The 14,919-nt window shown below is 36.1% G+C and overlaps 3 protein-coding genes across 3 annotated transcripts; 1 reads left to right on the top strand and 2 right to left on the bottom strand.

The window, feature by feature from the left end:
• Positions 1-94: 94 nt before the first annotated feature.
• Positions 95-4,705, bottom strand: LOC104827593 (O-glucosyltransferase rumi homolog). Its single transcript, XM_010560788.2, has 6 exons — positions 4,051-4,705; positions 1,420-1,979; positions 1,121-1,313; positions 968-1,032; positions 643-853; positions 95-545 (listed from the first exon to the last, which is right to left on the bottom strand). Exons 1-6 carry the CDS (start codon positions 4,222-4,224, stop codon positions 174-176), a joined length of 1,575 nt encoding a protein of 524 aa, XP_010559090.1. The 5' UTR covers positions 4,225-4,705; the 3' UTR covers positions 95-173.
• A 3,238-nt stretch (positions 4,706-7,943) lies between these two features.
• Positions 7,944-10,231, top strand: LOC104827592 (rop guanine nucleotide exchange factor 4). The gene is made up of 7 exons (XM_010560787.1): positions 7,944-8,369; positions 8,453-8,569; positions 8,662-8,804; positions 8,882-8,956; positions 9,041-9,340; positions 9,537-9,863; positions 9,955-10,231. Exons 1-7 carry the CDS (start codon positions 8,069-8,071, stop codon positions 10,075-10,077), a joined length of 1,386 nt encoding a protein of 461 aa, XP_010559089.1. The 5' UTR covers positions 7,944-8,068; the 3' UTR covers positions 10,078-10,231.
• Positions 10,232-12,334: 2,103 nt separating this feature from the next.
• On the bottom strand, positions 12,335-14,919 carry LOC104827591 (probable WRKY transcription factor 12). The gene is made up of 4 exons (XM_010560785.1): positions 14,577-14,919; positions 14,410-14,495; positions 13,771-13,941; positions 12,335-13,197 (listed from the first exon to the last, which is right to left on the bottom strand). The coding sequence occupies exons 1-4, from the start codon at positions 14,802-14,804 to the stop codon at positions 13,035-13,037; spliced, it is 648 nt and encodes a 215-aa protein (XP_010559087.1). The 5' UTR covers positions 14,805-14,919; the 3' UTR covers positions 12,335-13,034.

Below are 14,919 nucleotides of genomic sequence, written 5' to 3'. Positions count from 1 at the left end.
CTTCTTATGCTTGGATTTAAATTCGGATAAAAACATGTTTTGTCTATCTTAGATCATCCAATTTTGGGTGGAATTTTTATTTTTGAGTGCAAAAGAGTTAGAAATATTTTATCATAATTTAACGTCCTCAACTAATTATTATTCAAAGTGTTAACGTAGTATAAGTACAGATTTTACTTTGTTGAGGCTTTGTTCTGTGTCTCCCAATACTCGTTCGCCCAGTTCTCGACCTCTCTCTCCGCGCTTTCTTTTCTCTCAAGAAACACCTTAAGTTCGTCTTCCTCGTAAGGAGGCGGCATCAGACAAGGAGCCTTATCACTCGGAGACATCACCAACGAGTCATCCATGCATTCCCTCAGCGCCCCTCCATTGACCGGACATGCCATTGTCTCCGAACACACTTCTTTTGCGTTTTCTGGCACTTCCACTTCCAACTTCAACAGCTTCGCATATCCTTGTAGCACGTACAGCATGTAGTCATACACATATTTCATCTCCAGATTCTTCTGTATGAATGCGCTTCCTCTTTTTCCTACATCCTCCGCCTATATATACAGACACCCGGTTCACAAAATCGAATCTTTTATGGCGGTCTTAATTAAAGATCTTACAGATGCGATATATATGTCTTTGATCACTTACTTGCCCGGTGTTGTTGTTGCCCCATTCGACAGCAAACTTGATGTCCCCGCATTTGCCGTAGGGTCTGATTGGCCAGTAATGCTGTTTTGGCATCATGCCTCTGATGAAGAAATCGTGGAACTCGGGCTTTACCAGCAATGCCGTACTGTCACATGCTAGGACGTACTTCTCACTCACTGACCATGCCACCCCTTCTATGTAAATCTTGTACCTTTGAACACGTTTTAAGTTCTCAATGTCTGAATCAAGACCAGAGAAAGCAAGAGAACCTCATCTGATGAAAACATCGAAACTATATATATATGTGTGTGTGTGTGTCTGTTACCTGTGGGAGCACTGATCTTCTAATTTCGAATCCTTGAACCCTTGTGCTATTTCCCTCCCCCAGTCCTGGAAGCGTAAACGGATCAAGATTGCGAAATTTATGCAAATTAAGTATATATGCTTGTGAATATGCATAGATAGAACGTGTGTATACCTGGGCATAAAGATGAACCATGGGATCATACTTGTCGGAGAAGTTACAACGCATGAGGTCTTTCCTTGAAGGAGACACTCTAGGGTTCCCTTTCCAATAGGCATAGGGTACTCTATCCTTCCACTTCACCCTCTTGTTCCCTTCTTCTATGGCTTCTGATAACTTGTTCCATGCTTTTATGTTCAGTTCCGGCCTGCGCAAACCATGAAATCATATATCACAGTCATGTATGTGTTTTGTAATATATATATATATAAAGAGAATGCTGAAAGAGGGGGCTATATATGATGATATATTACCAACCCCAGAAGCTCCAATCAGGGAAGACGATGTCAAACGCGTCTCTGTGACCGCAGTAGTGAAAGAGCGGCGGTGGAGGCCACGTGGCGTTTACTCCTTCGTAATCGCGTTTCCAAATCGCGGGTCTGTCGTGGCACATGAAGAGAAGCTCGAGATCCGGAACCAGACCAGGGTACAACCTCAAAAGCTGTAGTATCCCCCATATCGTCAACACATCCCTTGTCTGAAACGCCTTGTCGTACTGTTCCACGTACACTTTCCCTCCCTTTATCACCAACCTGAAGTGTGTCACTGGTCTTGCTCTCTCCAACGTCTCTCTCGTTATGCCGGTTTTTTGCCACGTGTCCAGGTCTCGGTGGATCCACCGGAAGTAGTCAGGACAGGACTCCGCCTCGAGATCTGAGAGTTCCAGCTTTGTTGGGTAGTTTGATGGGCATGTCTGAGAGACGGTTTGATTGGCTGTGCAGTTCAGTGGAATCTTGAGTTGTGCCTTTGGGATATCAGTGGTGTTTCTTGTGGCGAAAGGAATTACTTGGATTCTACCTCCTCTTACCACGAGCTACAGAGACAACCAAAACACACAAATATTCACATATAGTTTTCAATTTTACGTGGATTTGGCTCAATCTCGTTGAAATTGCAGGGAAAACAAGGTTATATATATATATATACACTTTATTTTGACTTTTTATATTGATTCTGACATATACATATATATGATTCAATCATTTGATAACAATAAAACTAGCGTTTTCTATTTCAATTCTCTATAAACAAATATGTACAAAATATTAATAAAAATACGGAGAATTGTTTAAAAAAACTTATACTTTTACTGTAATAAAATAGGAAAAATCCTAACAAAATACTGAACTTTTTAATTTTGACAAAAAAACATTAAACTTTTGATTTTGTCAAAAAAATATTAAACTTTTTAAATTTGTAAAAAAATACTTAACTCTTCTATGATTGTCAAAATAAACAAACGACTGACGTGGTAAAAGAGATGCAAACGTGTCAAATTATTGTCTTTATTTTTTTTTCAACTTTATATAGTTGATGTGTTTTTTTGAATCGTTTAAAAAGTTTGGTATTTTTTTTACAATCGCATAAAATTTTATGTATTTTTTTGGATCATTTAAAAAGTTTAGTGTTTTTTAAACTCATTTAAAAAGTTTAATGTTTATTTGACAAAAATAAAAATTCGGTGTTTTTTTGTCAAAATTGTAAAATTCTGTATTTTTTTTATTTTCTCTAATAAAATATGTACATTTTTCTAACCCCATAAATTCGATTGTGGTTGGACGATATATTATAGTATTTTTAAACTAATATCCAATATATCCGTTTTGTAACGATGGTGACGACGATTATGAAAGAAAAGGGCAAAACTGATGTGACATTAATGAACTTATCAAGTCATGTACACGAGAATTAATATGCAACACGATTACCAAACGACCAATTTAAAAATAAATAAATAATAAAATTAATTGAAAAAAAAAATTATAATGCATACGCGTACAGATGCATATGCACACATACATATATAATATATACATACATATATGTGTATATATATGTATATGTTCATATATGCATGTGTATATATTTCTATATATGTATGTGTATATATATATGTATATGTATATGTATGTATAGTATGTAAGTATATGTTGTATATGTATGCATGTATATACACAGGTATTGTAATTTTTAATTTTTTTTAATTTTTTTTATTATTCTTATATTTTTGTTATTTTTAATTAGTTTTTATTATTTATTTTAAATTAGCTATTTGTAATGAGCGTGATATACTAATTCTACAAATTCGTTAATCTCACATCAGTTTTGCCATTTTCTTTTTTAAATTCTATCAACATCGTTCCGAAACAAGAATATATTGGCTAAATAATTTAAAAGTACGGTAATATATATAGACCAACCATAATCAATTTATTTATTCAATTAGAAAAAAAAGTATAGAGTTTTTTGGTGATTCTCCCTAAAAAGATATATAAATATTTATGTATTAATGTACACTTGAAGCTAAATGTGTGCGTTTATTTATCTAAGACCGGTGGGTTTTCAGGTATACCAGAATCTCACCGTCATCAGATTTCGGATACTGAGAAAACAACGAGATTAATGAAGACAGGTTCGACAAGACGAAAAATCCGGAAGATGGGTTCGTGTTCGGGTTCTAATATCCTTTGACGTGTTATCATACTCGATTTAGAAAATGACTAAAATATTCCCGATTTTCTATATATTTACAAAAACACCTTAATCTATTTTCACGTAAAATTATCTATATATCCCTGAAATAAACATAAATCAATATAGTTTCGTAAATTTTTTATGGTTGGATTACTCAAGTTCCTATTTCAGTCTCGTGGGTATCCGAGTCTCGTGAGATTGAGACGGAGACAATACCCATTCCTACTGGGAATGGAAAATAACATGGCGTATGAATGTGGTGTCTAGACAACTCGAATCATATAAAACGTTTACATATTCATATTACGTAAAAGCTAAATAAGCAATTAATGTGAAACGCTGATTACGTATACGGCTGTTTAGGGACATGCAAAGACGGATAGATAAATTGGATTAATGAGAGGACATACCATATCCATCCAACAGAGAGAAGCGCCCATGATAATGATGAAGAAGACGAAGACGACGATAGTTGTCGTGACCCATGTCTTCGCCAGCTTGCAAGTTATGCTCAGAAATGCGTTCTTCTTCTGTGTCCCCGGAGATTGAACCACGTGATGATTCATTTGCACGCTCTCTCCCATGACTTCGATCCAATCATGGAAGCAGAAAAGAAGAAGAGGGTTTGGTCTGAAAACGACAGAGCTTAGTGGTGGAGGGCACGGGATAATCTTTTCAAGGCATTTTGTTTAAGGTTTGATTAGGATAACTAATCTGTGTTTATGGGTTCAAGGCCGATATCTCTGCGGAAGATGTGAAGAATTCACGAGGGATTGATGAATACCAAAGCAACCAAAGTCTAAAGTCTTTTCTATAGTTTTAATACTGTTAATTTTCTTGGGATTTTAAAAATTATTATAAGTCAATTTATTCATCCGATGACTTATATTTGTCGGCGAAGTCAAATCATCAAATAGTCTACGCTACAAGTAAACAAATCAGTGTTGAATGGAAACATGGTGCAGACAGAAGAAATGAATATGATTAGTAAAATATTAAGCGTTAAACTCTTGGTTTAGTCCGGTTTATATTGGTTATGTAATTCCCCGGTTTGGTTTCATTTCTTGTTTTGAATTGTTCTCTTAGATATAAATATGATTTGTCTTTCTGCACTTCCTACACATACCTTATAATTATAAGAAGTCGATTTTTTTGAGCTAAAGTATTATAATCGAACCTTAAAATATATTTGGAATGGACTAGATTCTATATATATATACTGCGAATGCATCATAAATTTATTCTTGTAATAACAAGACCACGTTATCAAAGCACATGATGTAGAAATTTGCGGAATAATATTTTTATTGATAACCAAAATTACATATAAATAGATGAGAGTCTTACATTGAATAAGTAAACTAGACATAATGATAAATATTTCTAAATATATATTTTTCGGATTTGATAAGATCTCCATTATACGATATATCTCATAATATTCTTCAAGATCCGGTATATTTCAACATCCCCCTTCAAGTTGGAGCGTGGAAGATCACGAAACGTCCAACTTGCTGAAAAGATGATCAAACGCATGCCGCTTGAACCACATCACCTTGCGAACTCGTGTCAATAGAAGACATAACTAAAAAAAATCAAACAAACGATTGCGCTGCAACTTTGACACCATGCACAAAAGAATCGTTTGATGATAACAAAAAAAAAGGACGACAATCGCGGTGCAGAAGGAAGTCTCGGGAATAACTCTGATTCATCCGAGATTGAAAGGCAACTACGCGAAAACGTTTAATGACAACAAATTTTTTGGCAAGAATAAGATGATTGGCGGTTATGCGAATAATCTTTAGAAACATGTGGGATTATGAAAGAAAATAAAAAAAATAAAAATAAAATGACTCTCTTATTCTTAAAAAAAAACTCGAAATGATATTACCACTGGATCGGTATATCATCATCTTCATCTTCACTCTCATTATCGATCATCATTTTTATGAAAAGAACAACAAATTAGAAAAGAACCAGGCTCTGATACCATATTGAAAAATAAAATGCGGAAATTAAATTAGAAAGAAAGAACAAAAGATAAAAGAACGGAAACACTTTTATTGCTACATCTCTTCTTCTTGTTGCATTACAATGAAAATAATCCATACATTTATAGGAAAAATTATTGAAAGAAACAAGGAAATAAAGATACAAAAGAAATAAATAAGGCAAAATATAATTATCACGATATATATTTTATTCTTAATCGATATTATGCCTTTAATTGTTATCAATCATATCAAATCTCCATATTTTGTTTCTATTTCAACATTCCACCTCAAGATTGATTTTGAAAGAATTCAAAAATCAATCTTGAAGATACAACAAAATGATGAAAAACTTCACTGTTATTAGAACAATCCATAGAAACCAAATTTCATTCATTTAGAGAGTATTAACCTCTTTCAAATCACTTCGCTTGACTTTAAAGTTCTAGCTTTAACTCTTTTTGTCATAACATCTTGCTTGATCTTAGAGTTTTTAGCTTTGACTTCTTTTTGTCATAGCACATCGTTTGAATCTGGTTTTTTTACTCTCCCTTTGAACGATTTGAATATTTGAACATCCAAAACGCAAAACAAAAAAGAGATTAGAAAATTAGAAAAAGAGAAACATATAGTTCAGATCGCAACCATGCTCTGATACCATGTAGAAATTTGCGGAATAATATTTTTATTGATAACCAAAATTACATATAAATAGATGAGAGTCTTACATTGAATAAGTAAACTAGACATAATGATAAATATTTCTAAATATATATTTTCCGGATTTGATAAGATCTCCATTATACGATATATCTCATAATATTCTTCAAGATCCGGTATATTTCAACACATGATACATCCGCCTCACCCCTAGGTATCTAATAAGGTCGTTTTATTTTATGTCAACTTGATGCGATAAAATATATCAGAATTCGTATAAACGGGACCAAGTTTATCACAATCTTCAGATCGTCAACTCCTCGTACATTGAAAAAGGAAAAAGAAAAGTCCATCAACTTGTAGATTCTTGTTTAAGGTTAGCCCTAATGCTAGCCATTCTTGGAACTCTCAAGAAGTTACTCAAGAGCCGACCGTGGGCAAAACAATTCATTTCTGTAGCGATGGGGAATAATGGAAATCAGACCGGGTTTTGGCATGACCCTTGGACATCGTTGGATCCTCTAATGGACTTCATAGGCCCAAGCAGAGACCTCCTCTACCACATTCCGAAACACTCTTTTCTCACATGGCTCTTTATACTAAGTCATTGCCCAACCAAAGACCCAATGAGAGCTTGGGGGCTAGCTTGATCTCGCTACTTCGTGCCAATTTTGCCAGAACGAAGAGGAATCCATTGGACCACCTATTCTTCGATTGCCCATTCACGAGGAAATTATTCACTTAGGCCATGGGGAAAAGTAGTCAATCCTACTCTTACATGGCAACAACATTGAGGATCATTCAAAATAGAAACAGCGGATGAATCTCACAGTTGTTCACCAATTTCTAACGGAACAACCTGAAACACCAAAACATCATTCATCAAGACACGCGAGTTTAACTCATCTAACGGACAGAAAGCGACTGGATTTACTCAATACAAACCCACCAAGCGATGAGGGACAGAAAAGGTGCTCACTTTCATCTGAATCTTCATGGCCTTCTTCTCTCTCGCTCCTCTTTCTCCTATGACCACCGCCAAAAACAAGTTGGGAATCTTATAAGAATCTGAATTCGCAATAAACATCAAACCCATATAAAACGGGCGTGGAGATCGAGAGTAGCACACTTTTGAGACCGAATTCGTGTTGCTTCTTTCTCTTAGCTAAATTGTTCTTCTTCAATCCCCAGAAATTCCCTGATCTCCAAGGAGAACGAGCCCGTGATTTTCTTTAATGGGCTTACAACGCCCGATTCGGGCCCGTTAAGGCCCAGATATATGCATGAACTGCATGCCGTTTCGATATTTGCCACCTGGACTACATCCCGGGTCACCTCACCCACGCTACATTTATGCGTTGGGTTGCATAAACGACCCTAGCACCATGCAATATGTCGTGGACCGACTTGGATTGTACATTATTATTATATGCCAAACGCATAAACAGCAGCCTCTATAATGACTTGGCGTGACGAGATGTGGAAGGCACGTCTATCTCAGAAGCATATAATATAATCATATTCTTGCTTTTTATTTCTCTAACTTCTCAAATTTGCAAATCAAGAGGTGGGGCTCCATGCATCATACACACACACATATATATATATATATATACATACATTTTTTCCACCCATCAAAGCACAAGACATTGAACACTGCATGTCTTCTTCCCTCGGCCGTGTCCAAACTCGCCGGAGCGTGCATTTCACCGCTTAAGCACCCATTCTTTACGCAGAGATCGAAGAAGAAGAAGAAGAAGAGGTTTACCTCGTGATGGAGACAGCGATATCCAATTTAGAGGAAAATAAGTTCAACATTAACAACTCCATGGAAGATCAGGACGAGCTCGAGATCTCTAGAACTCCGACAAGCTCTGTCTCTTCTCCGTATAGGCGAACTTATTCTGACATCTTGGGATTTTCCAACCGTTTTGACGTACACAGCTTCTACAACCGACCGCAACCATCTGCTTATAACGTTAGTGACTGCGACTGTGAAACCATCGACAAACAGCAAGTGAACGATGAAGAGGACAATGATGGAGGCAATGAAGACACTTTTGCTGAAGAAGCAGGTAGATTTTAGATCTTTGTAACTTTTTTTTCGCTTCCGGTTTGTTTCTTTTGGATGAATTTTCTTAATCGGGTTTCGATTCAGAACTCGAAATGATGAAAGAAAGATTTTCAAAGCTGTTGCTCGGAGAGGACATGTCCGGAAGTGGGAAAGGAGTTTGTACCGCCGTTACAGTCTCTAACGCCATCACCAATCTATACGGTTCGTCTCGTCATTAACCATAATAAATAACAGTAGACAGAACACGTTAGAAAATGGTTACTTATCAATTTTTGGTTGTTTGGAATTTGCAGCTACGGTTTTCGGTCAGAGTTTAAGGTTACAGCCGCTTAGCCCGGAGAAAAAGGCGTTATGGAGACGAGAGATGCATTGTTTCATGTCGATATGTGACTATATAGTCGAAGTTATTCCTCGTTCGAATGGCACAAATGTAGAGGTATAACGTATTTTCATTCAATTTCATTATTATCTTCCGATATATCGATTAATTTCTTCGAATTTTTTTATTCTCAGATTATGGAAACCAAATTACGATCTGATATACTCATGAATCTTCCTGCGCTGAAAAAACTCGATAACATGCTTATGGTAAGTCCATAGACATTATTAAACTCACCGTCTAATCTTTAGAAGACTCACCCTAAACCTCGAATGGGATGAATCTGTTTATAGGAAATATTGGATAGTTTTACGGATAACGAGTTTTGGTACGCGGAGCGTGGGAGCACGTCGATGAGTTCGAGCAGCCGGGATTCCGGGAACTTCAGGAAGGTTGTGGTGCAGCGTAAAGACGAGAAATGGTGGTTACCCGTGCCTTGCGTTCCGGCGGAGGGATTATCCGAGGAGGCGAGAAAACAGCTTCGCCACAAGCGCGACTGCGCTAATCAGATCCATAAAGCCGCAATGGCTATCAATGACTCGACTCTTAACGATATGGACATTCCCGACTCCTACGTTTCTACTCTTCCAAAGGTTAGTCTTGAAAAAATTGTGACACGAAATCTAAATAAGAAATCCAAGGAAAAGAAAATCACTTTTACTATACGTTTCTTCTCCTAATAGTTACAAATTATCTCGAAAGTAAAAACCAAACACAACCATAACATATCATCAAATCCGATACTCGGTTTCAAGTTGATTCAATGGTCGGAATTTCGAGTGGTGACAGAGCGGAAAAGCGAGTGTGGGAGATGCAATATACAAACAGCTATGCACCACAGAGAAGTTTTATCCCGACCAACTACTCGACACCCTCAAGATAACGTCGGAGCACGAGGCTCTCGAGCTGGCGGACAAAGTGGAAGCCTCCCTCTGCACTTGGCGCCGCAAATCCGGTGGCCTCGCCTTCTCCACGAAGGATTTGTCAGACAACGAATGCAATGACAAGAACCACGTGCTTGCAGCTCGTGCCAAGAGCCTCCTCTTCTGCCTCAAACAGCGGTATCCCGAGCTTTCTCAGACATCCTTGGACATCTGCAAGATTCAGTTCAACCGAGTAAGGAGTGTAAAAACTCGTCGGTGTTAGAGGATCTAAAGTTTTTTTTTTTCTGAAAAAAAGTTCTTGTTCTTGGCCGTTGTTTGTGCAGGATGTAGGAAAGGCGGTGTTAGAGAGCTATTCAAGGGTGCTTGAAGGGCTTGCTTACAATGTCGTGTCGTGGATCGATGATGTTCTTTATGTGGATCGAACTGTCAGAAACCGAGATGACTAGAGAAATACGTCAGACCAAACACCAAATCCAAAGTCGTCTTCAAGAATGCCCTCTTAAACAGATCATTTACGCCATGTTTTGTTTTTGCATTACCCAGTTTCTTGTTCGGAAAATTCATAATTTGTTTGGAGAATGATGCGTTGCATTCTGGTTCTTCCTCGTAGTACAACAAAGAACTACTTTTAAAGAAGCCAAAGGTCCTTCCATTTTCCATCTCTATGCGGTCAAGAGTACGGGGGAAAGGTAAAGGTACAAGATTCCGGTAAACATCTTCTTCCCCAACCGTGCTTCTACGAAAACGATTCTTCGAAAACCTAGAATACGGATTGGGCGAATCAAGTGAAAGCGTTCAGTGTGAACCATCAATCCACATAACAACATTAATTTCCAAGAAACTTTAAGGCATCTCCCCTCAAAATTCTATCCACTTGATATCTACCTTAGTATCTTTCATTTCTAAGTCAATAGAAAAAAAAGAAGAATTTTGTAAGTATCTTTACATCAATATCTAAAGATTCGCTCTAATTCTCGATCTCCGATTCAACAACTTTGAGATATTCTCCATACATAATTAATCAATAGTCGATAATCCAAATCAGTAAACTATCATCCTAAAATTATTCTCCTACAATTAAAACTTTGATTGGTCGATAAATTTTTACCCAGTTAAATCGTTTTTTTGTCGTTCAAAAATCCCTAAATACTTCGATTTTTATAAAAAGAAATTCAAATTTGGGATCACAAAGTCAAAAAGATCAAAGAAAAGATAATGAGATAGAAAGAGAGGGTGAGAGCATGAGAGAGGGAGATAGTGTGTGTGTGAGATAGAGAGAGAGTGGGGCAAGGAAAGTGACAGTTCAAATAAGGAGAAAGAGAAGAAAAGGAAAAAAAAAATCTAAAAGAATTTGCAATACAATCGCTTATTGTTTTACCATTTTAAATTTACCCTAAATATTTATTTGGTGTTAAAAATTGCTCACAAAATAATAAATATTTCCTAGGTTTCTTAATTTTATCAAATTCATATGTTATATATACATACAGTGACGGCCTGATAAAATTTATTATAGAGGGCAAACATAATTTTAATGTTTTAATATAGAACATTTAAAATTTTATTTACAAATTTATAAGATTTACAAAAAAAAAAATTAATTAAAATAATGGTGGCAAAGGATCCCATTGTCAATTTGTCATAAATATGGGTCCAATATAAATAATGTATATATATGCATACACATATATGCATATATACATATAGACATACAGATAGATATATATATATATATAAATAAGAAAATGACAAGTTTTCATTTTTCATCAAAAATTTTATTAAGTTTGGAAGAATATAAGTTGAAGATTTTATATTGAATGTTTTTATAAATACGGGGGTTTTATGGGATTAACCCGTTTATTAAATACAAATTAGATGAAAATTTATTTTCAAAATGTGATGCAATTTTCAAGATGCTGCTACATGGGCCATTAAGTAGTAGGCCTAGCCTATGTTTATGTTGTTTTGAGAGATGTAATGAGCCTAGCCATTCTATTGATTTAACATATCAAACAACATAGAAGGAGGCCCTGGGCTGGGCCCACACTAATGAATCAGTCTATATGCCCGTTCATATGTTTTTTTTTTTTTGTATTTTATTTTTGTAAAATATATGTAAAACTGTATATCTAATGCGTGTGTATTGGTACAGAAGAATTTCATATTTTTTTTTGTCGGATTTTAATTCTATTCGGCTCATGTATTTTTTTTTTTAATCTTATAGTAAGTATAATTTTTGAAAAAATATCCCATATTATCATATATTTAATTTTATTAAAATTTATTTATATTAGATAATTATAACGTATTACTGCTCCAAAACATTCTTATAATAAACGATCTTCAAAATCATGCTAGAGGAATCACTGCCTCGAGAGTAGATCTTTATAAATGTTTAAACTTTATGATATTTTCCTTAGAATAAAAAAAATAAAGAAATGTATTGAAACAATACTCAACATAAATAAATAAAAAAGCCATCTCATAATCAATATAATAAATAGGGAGGTGGACCAATACAGACACATATATTCCTATGTGTCAGGGAATATAATGTCCGAAGGGAATATGTAATGTGCGAGACACACTTGTCCTGAAGCCCATCACACTCCCTAGTGAGGCTCAGCTGATGACTAAGTGAGTTCGCCACTTGCTTCACCTTTTGATCTCTTCTATAAAATCCCCTATTAACCATTTCCCTTCCTTCCATAACCAGATTTTAATTCAACCAAAATCACCGATCGCTTGAAATCTTTCTCCCACAAAGCCAGAAAACAGAGAGAGTTATGCCTTCAATCTCCGCCTTGGTGTTATTCTATGAACATGGCAAAGCACATGGTGAAGGCAATGTGGATGATTACACGGGTAGAAGCCATTGCTACTCTTCTCAAACTGCGTTCGTCGTGGAAAATGGCGATGACGACGACGATGGCAGCTATGATTATGCTCCGGCTGCATGATTTAACTGTACGAATATAAAAGATAGATTCGAAAGGAGTGGCTACATATAATCGTGTTTTGTAGTTGCAAATTGTTGCCAAGTATATTGGTGATATGTATACCTACAGTATTACTTAGTAGTTTAGTTATAGGAATTGCGGCTAATAATGTATTCTTAATCCTGGTTATGTACCTCTTAATCTAGATGCAGGTGGCTATATATGTCAACTTATTATAAAAATCTAATCGGCCGTTACAAATTTCTCATGGTTTATATATGGTAAGAATACGTCTTGTTCACAAACGACAATGATATAGTTTAATGAATGGCTTTGTGCATAAACCACGGTTCCAGTATATATATATATCATACCAGTGGAGCTATAACATCGCATTAAAGACACATATGATATACAGATCGCATATAGGACAGTGTGTATATATATATAGAGAGAGAGAGAGATTAAAAAGAGGAAAGGCACTCGTGCTCAGAGGAAGTTGAGTCATCGCACGGAGAGTGGTTGTGTCGGCCTTCGTACGTCGTAATGACCATTCGACAATCCTCAGATAGTCGTTCCACTCTTTTCTTTACCCGACAATTATTGTGCGTGCATCGATAATAACTCCTGCAGGTCCAACAAACACAAATTGACACGAGAATTTTCCACCATATATATATATATATATATATATATATATATATATGTAATCAGCCTCTAATGGCATAAAAACGTACGATCACTGCCATGCAAATCTCATTTGATGTTAAGCAGACGAAAAGAAAATGCGAGGTTATGATATGTATATATAGTTGGGAAACGTGAAGACAATGCACGTTATAACGAGACAAGAAATTAGCAGCTACATAAGCTAGTGTTCCATTTAATGTTCTTCTAATGATTACACGAATCCTTCAGGGGAAAAGGATATTGCAGTGTATCTTCATCAATATCTTCTCGGCATACATATATATACACATATACATATACATATGTGTGTGTTTGTGTGTAAGCAGTCTTGTCGTTCTTTGTACTTGAGCAAAGGGTCGATAGTATATAGTGAGACTCGCAGAGAATATAATGATATCATAAAGCTAAGACCCCTACGCGTATTGCTACGAAACTATCAGATATCACGTGACTGAGATTATATATGAGAAGTCTAATTAGAAATCAGGGCAATGGAATTGATGAGAATACCGAGGGTGAAGGCTGTTCTTGACGATTTTCTGACCGTATTTTCGCCACTTGTAGCCGTCGTCGAGAACATCAACGTCACTTCTTGTCTGGAAACAGAACCTTGGTTCTCTCATCTTCCTCCTCACCTTGTTCACTTTGCTCTTCTCCGCAGTAACACCACTACTTCTCCACCTGCATGCCATACACAAGTATATGTATATATATGTATGTATGTATGGGTGTATAAGGATAGATTGTTGATTATTAAAATATATTTAATTTGTATAACGGGTATGCTTATATAAAGGCTTCCAGAATCTGCATATATATCGGTTCTTGGCATTAATTTCTCTAAAGAGGGATACGGTACTATATTGTAGGATCCCAATAGATTATTAAAAACACAAGCATATTTTAAGTATGAGGGTATAAATTGTAGACACAAACGTATGATCATCTTGAACATGCTTAATCAGACACAAGAAAATAAAGAGAGAAGCAACGAGGATAGATATCAAACCGCATCCACGACATAACTGAGGTCTCAAGACATTGATGTCGAAGTTTGAGACATGGGGTTTTAACGAGTCCAACGAAATAGAAAGACCAATCTTCAAACATTCAAGACTTAGGGACGAGAGTGATTAGTTGTTTAATTACCACGAGGTATCGTTGGAATGTCCAGTTCTATTCTCCCGATGACAATTATCATCATCGTCAACCCTCTTCGATCCCAATGCTCCGCCCTAACCAAATGAAACTTTCCACGATCAACCAAGAAACAAAAAGAGAGAAACATCTCCAAATCTATGTATATATAAAAGAACCTGGGTGGTATCGGAAAACCCTAGAGAAGTTGTATTAGTGTTGTTAATGGCGGCGGTGCTGATCAGGTGAGGAGAAGAGTGAGGCTTGGAAGAAGAGGAGGAAGAAGCCAAGAAGCTGAAGACATGGTTGTCTTCAAAGGGGACGATGAAACCCATGTTGTTCTCACGGATCGTCGTCGATGCCACTTGTAGATCGCAGTTGGAAACTCTTCCTCCTCCTCCTTCCATATTTTAATCACACTTTTTTTTTGTGGTTGTTTGTAGAGCGAAATAGTAAACCACACTACGAGAAAAACAATAATAGTAAGCATCAAACGAAAAATAAAATTATAATTATGAGAGC

Source organism: Tarenaya hassleriana, unplaced genomic scaffold (genome assembly GCF_000463585.1).
Source record: "Tarenaya hassleriana unplaced genomic scaffold, ASM46358v1 Cleome52, whole genome shotgun sequence".
Classification (NCBI taxonomy): Eukaryota; Viridiplantae; Streptophyta; class Magnoliopsida; order Brassicales; family Cleomaceae; genus Tarenaya; species Tarenaya hassleriana.
The sequence above is the reverse complement of the archived record's forward strand: the minus strand, read 5'-3'. Positions and strand labels throughout refer to the sequence as shown.

Bases quoted from the DNA above. Each gene is read 5' to 3' on its own strand.
- LOC104827593 (XM_010560788.2), bottom strand. From the start codon at position 4,224: ATGGGAGAGAGCGTGCAAATGAATCATCACGTGGTTCAATCTCCGGGG. The intron at 1,314-1,419 runs GTAATATATCAT...TGGTTTGCGCAG, and splicing joins GATTGGAGCTTCTGGGGTTG to GCCGGAACTGAACATAAAAG. The intron at 1,033-1,120 runs GTATACACACGT...TTACGCTTCCAG, and splicing joins TGGTTCATCTTTATGCCCAG to GACTGGGGGAGGGAAATAGC.
- LOC104827592 (XM_010560787.1), top strand. From the start codon at position 8,069: ATGGAGACAGCGATATCCAATTTAGAGGAAAATAAGTTCAACATTAAC. The intron at 8,370-8,452 runs GTAGATTTTAGA...GTTTCGATTCAG, and splicing joins CACTTTTGCTGAAGAAGCAG to AACTCGAAATGATGAAAGAA. The intron at 8,957-9,040 runs GTAAGTCCATAG...ATCTGTTTATAG, and splicing joins AACTCGATAACATGCTTATG to GAAATATTGGATAGTTTTAC.
- LOC104827591 (XM_010560785.1), bottom strand. From the start codon at position 14,804: ATGGAAGGAGGAGGAGGAAGAGTTTCCAACTGCGATCTACAAGTGGCA. The intron at 14,496-14,576 runs GTTCTTTTATAT...TCATTTGGTTAG, and splicing joins GGTTTTCCGATACCACCCAG to GGCGGAGCATTGGGATCGAA. The intron at 13,198-13,770 runs GTATTCTCATCA...TTGGACCTGCAG, and splicing joins AAGAACAGCCTTCACCCTCG to GAGTTATTATCGATGCACGC.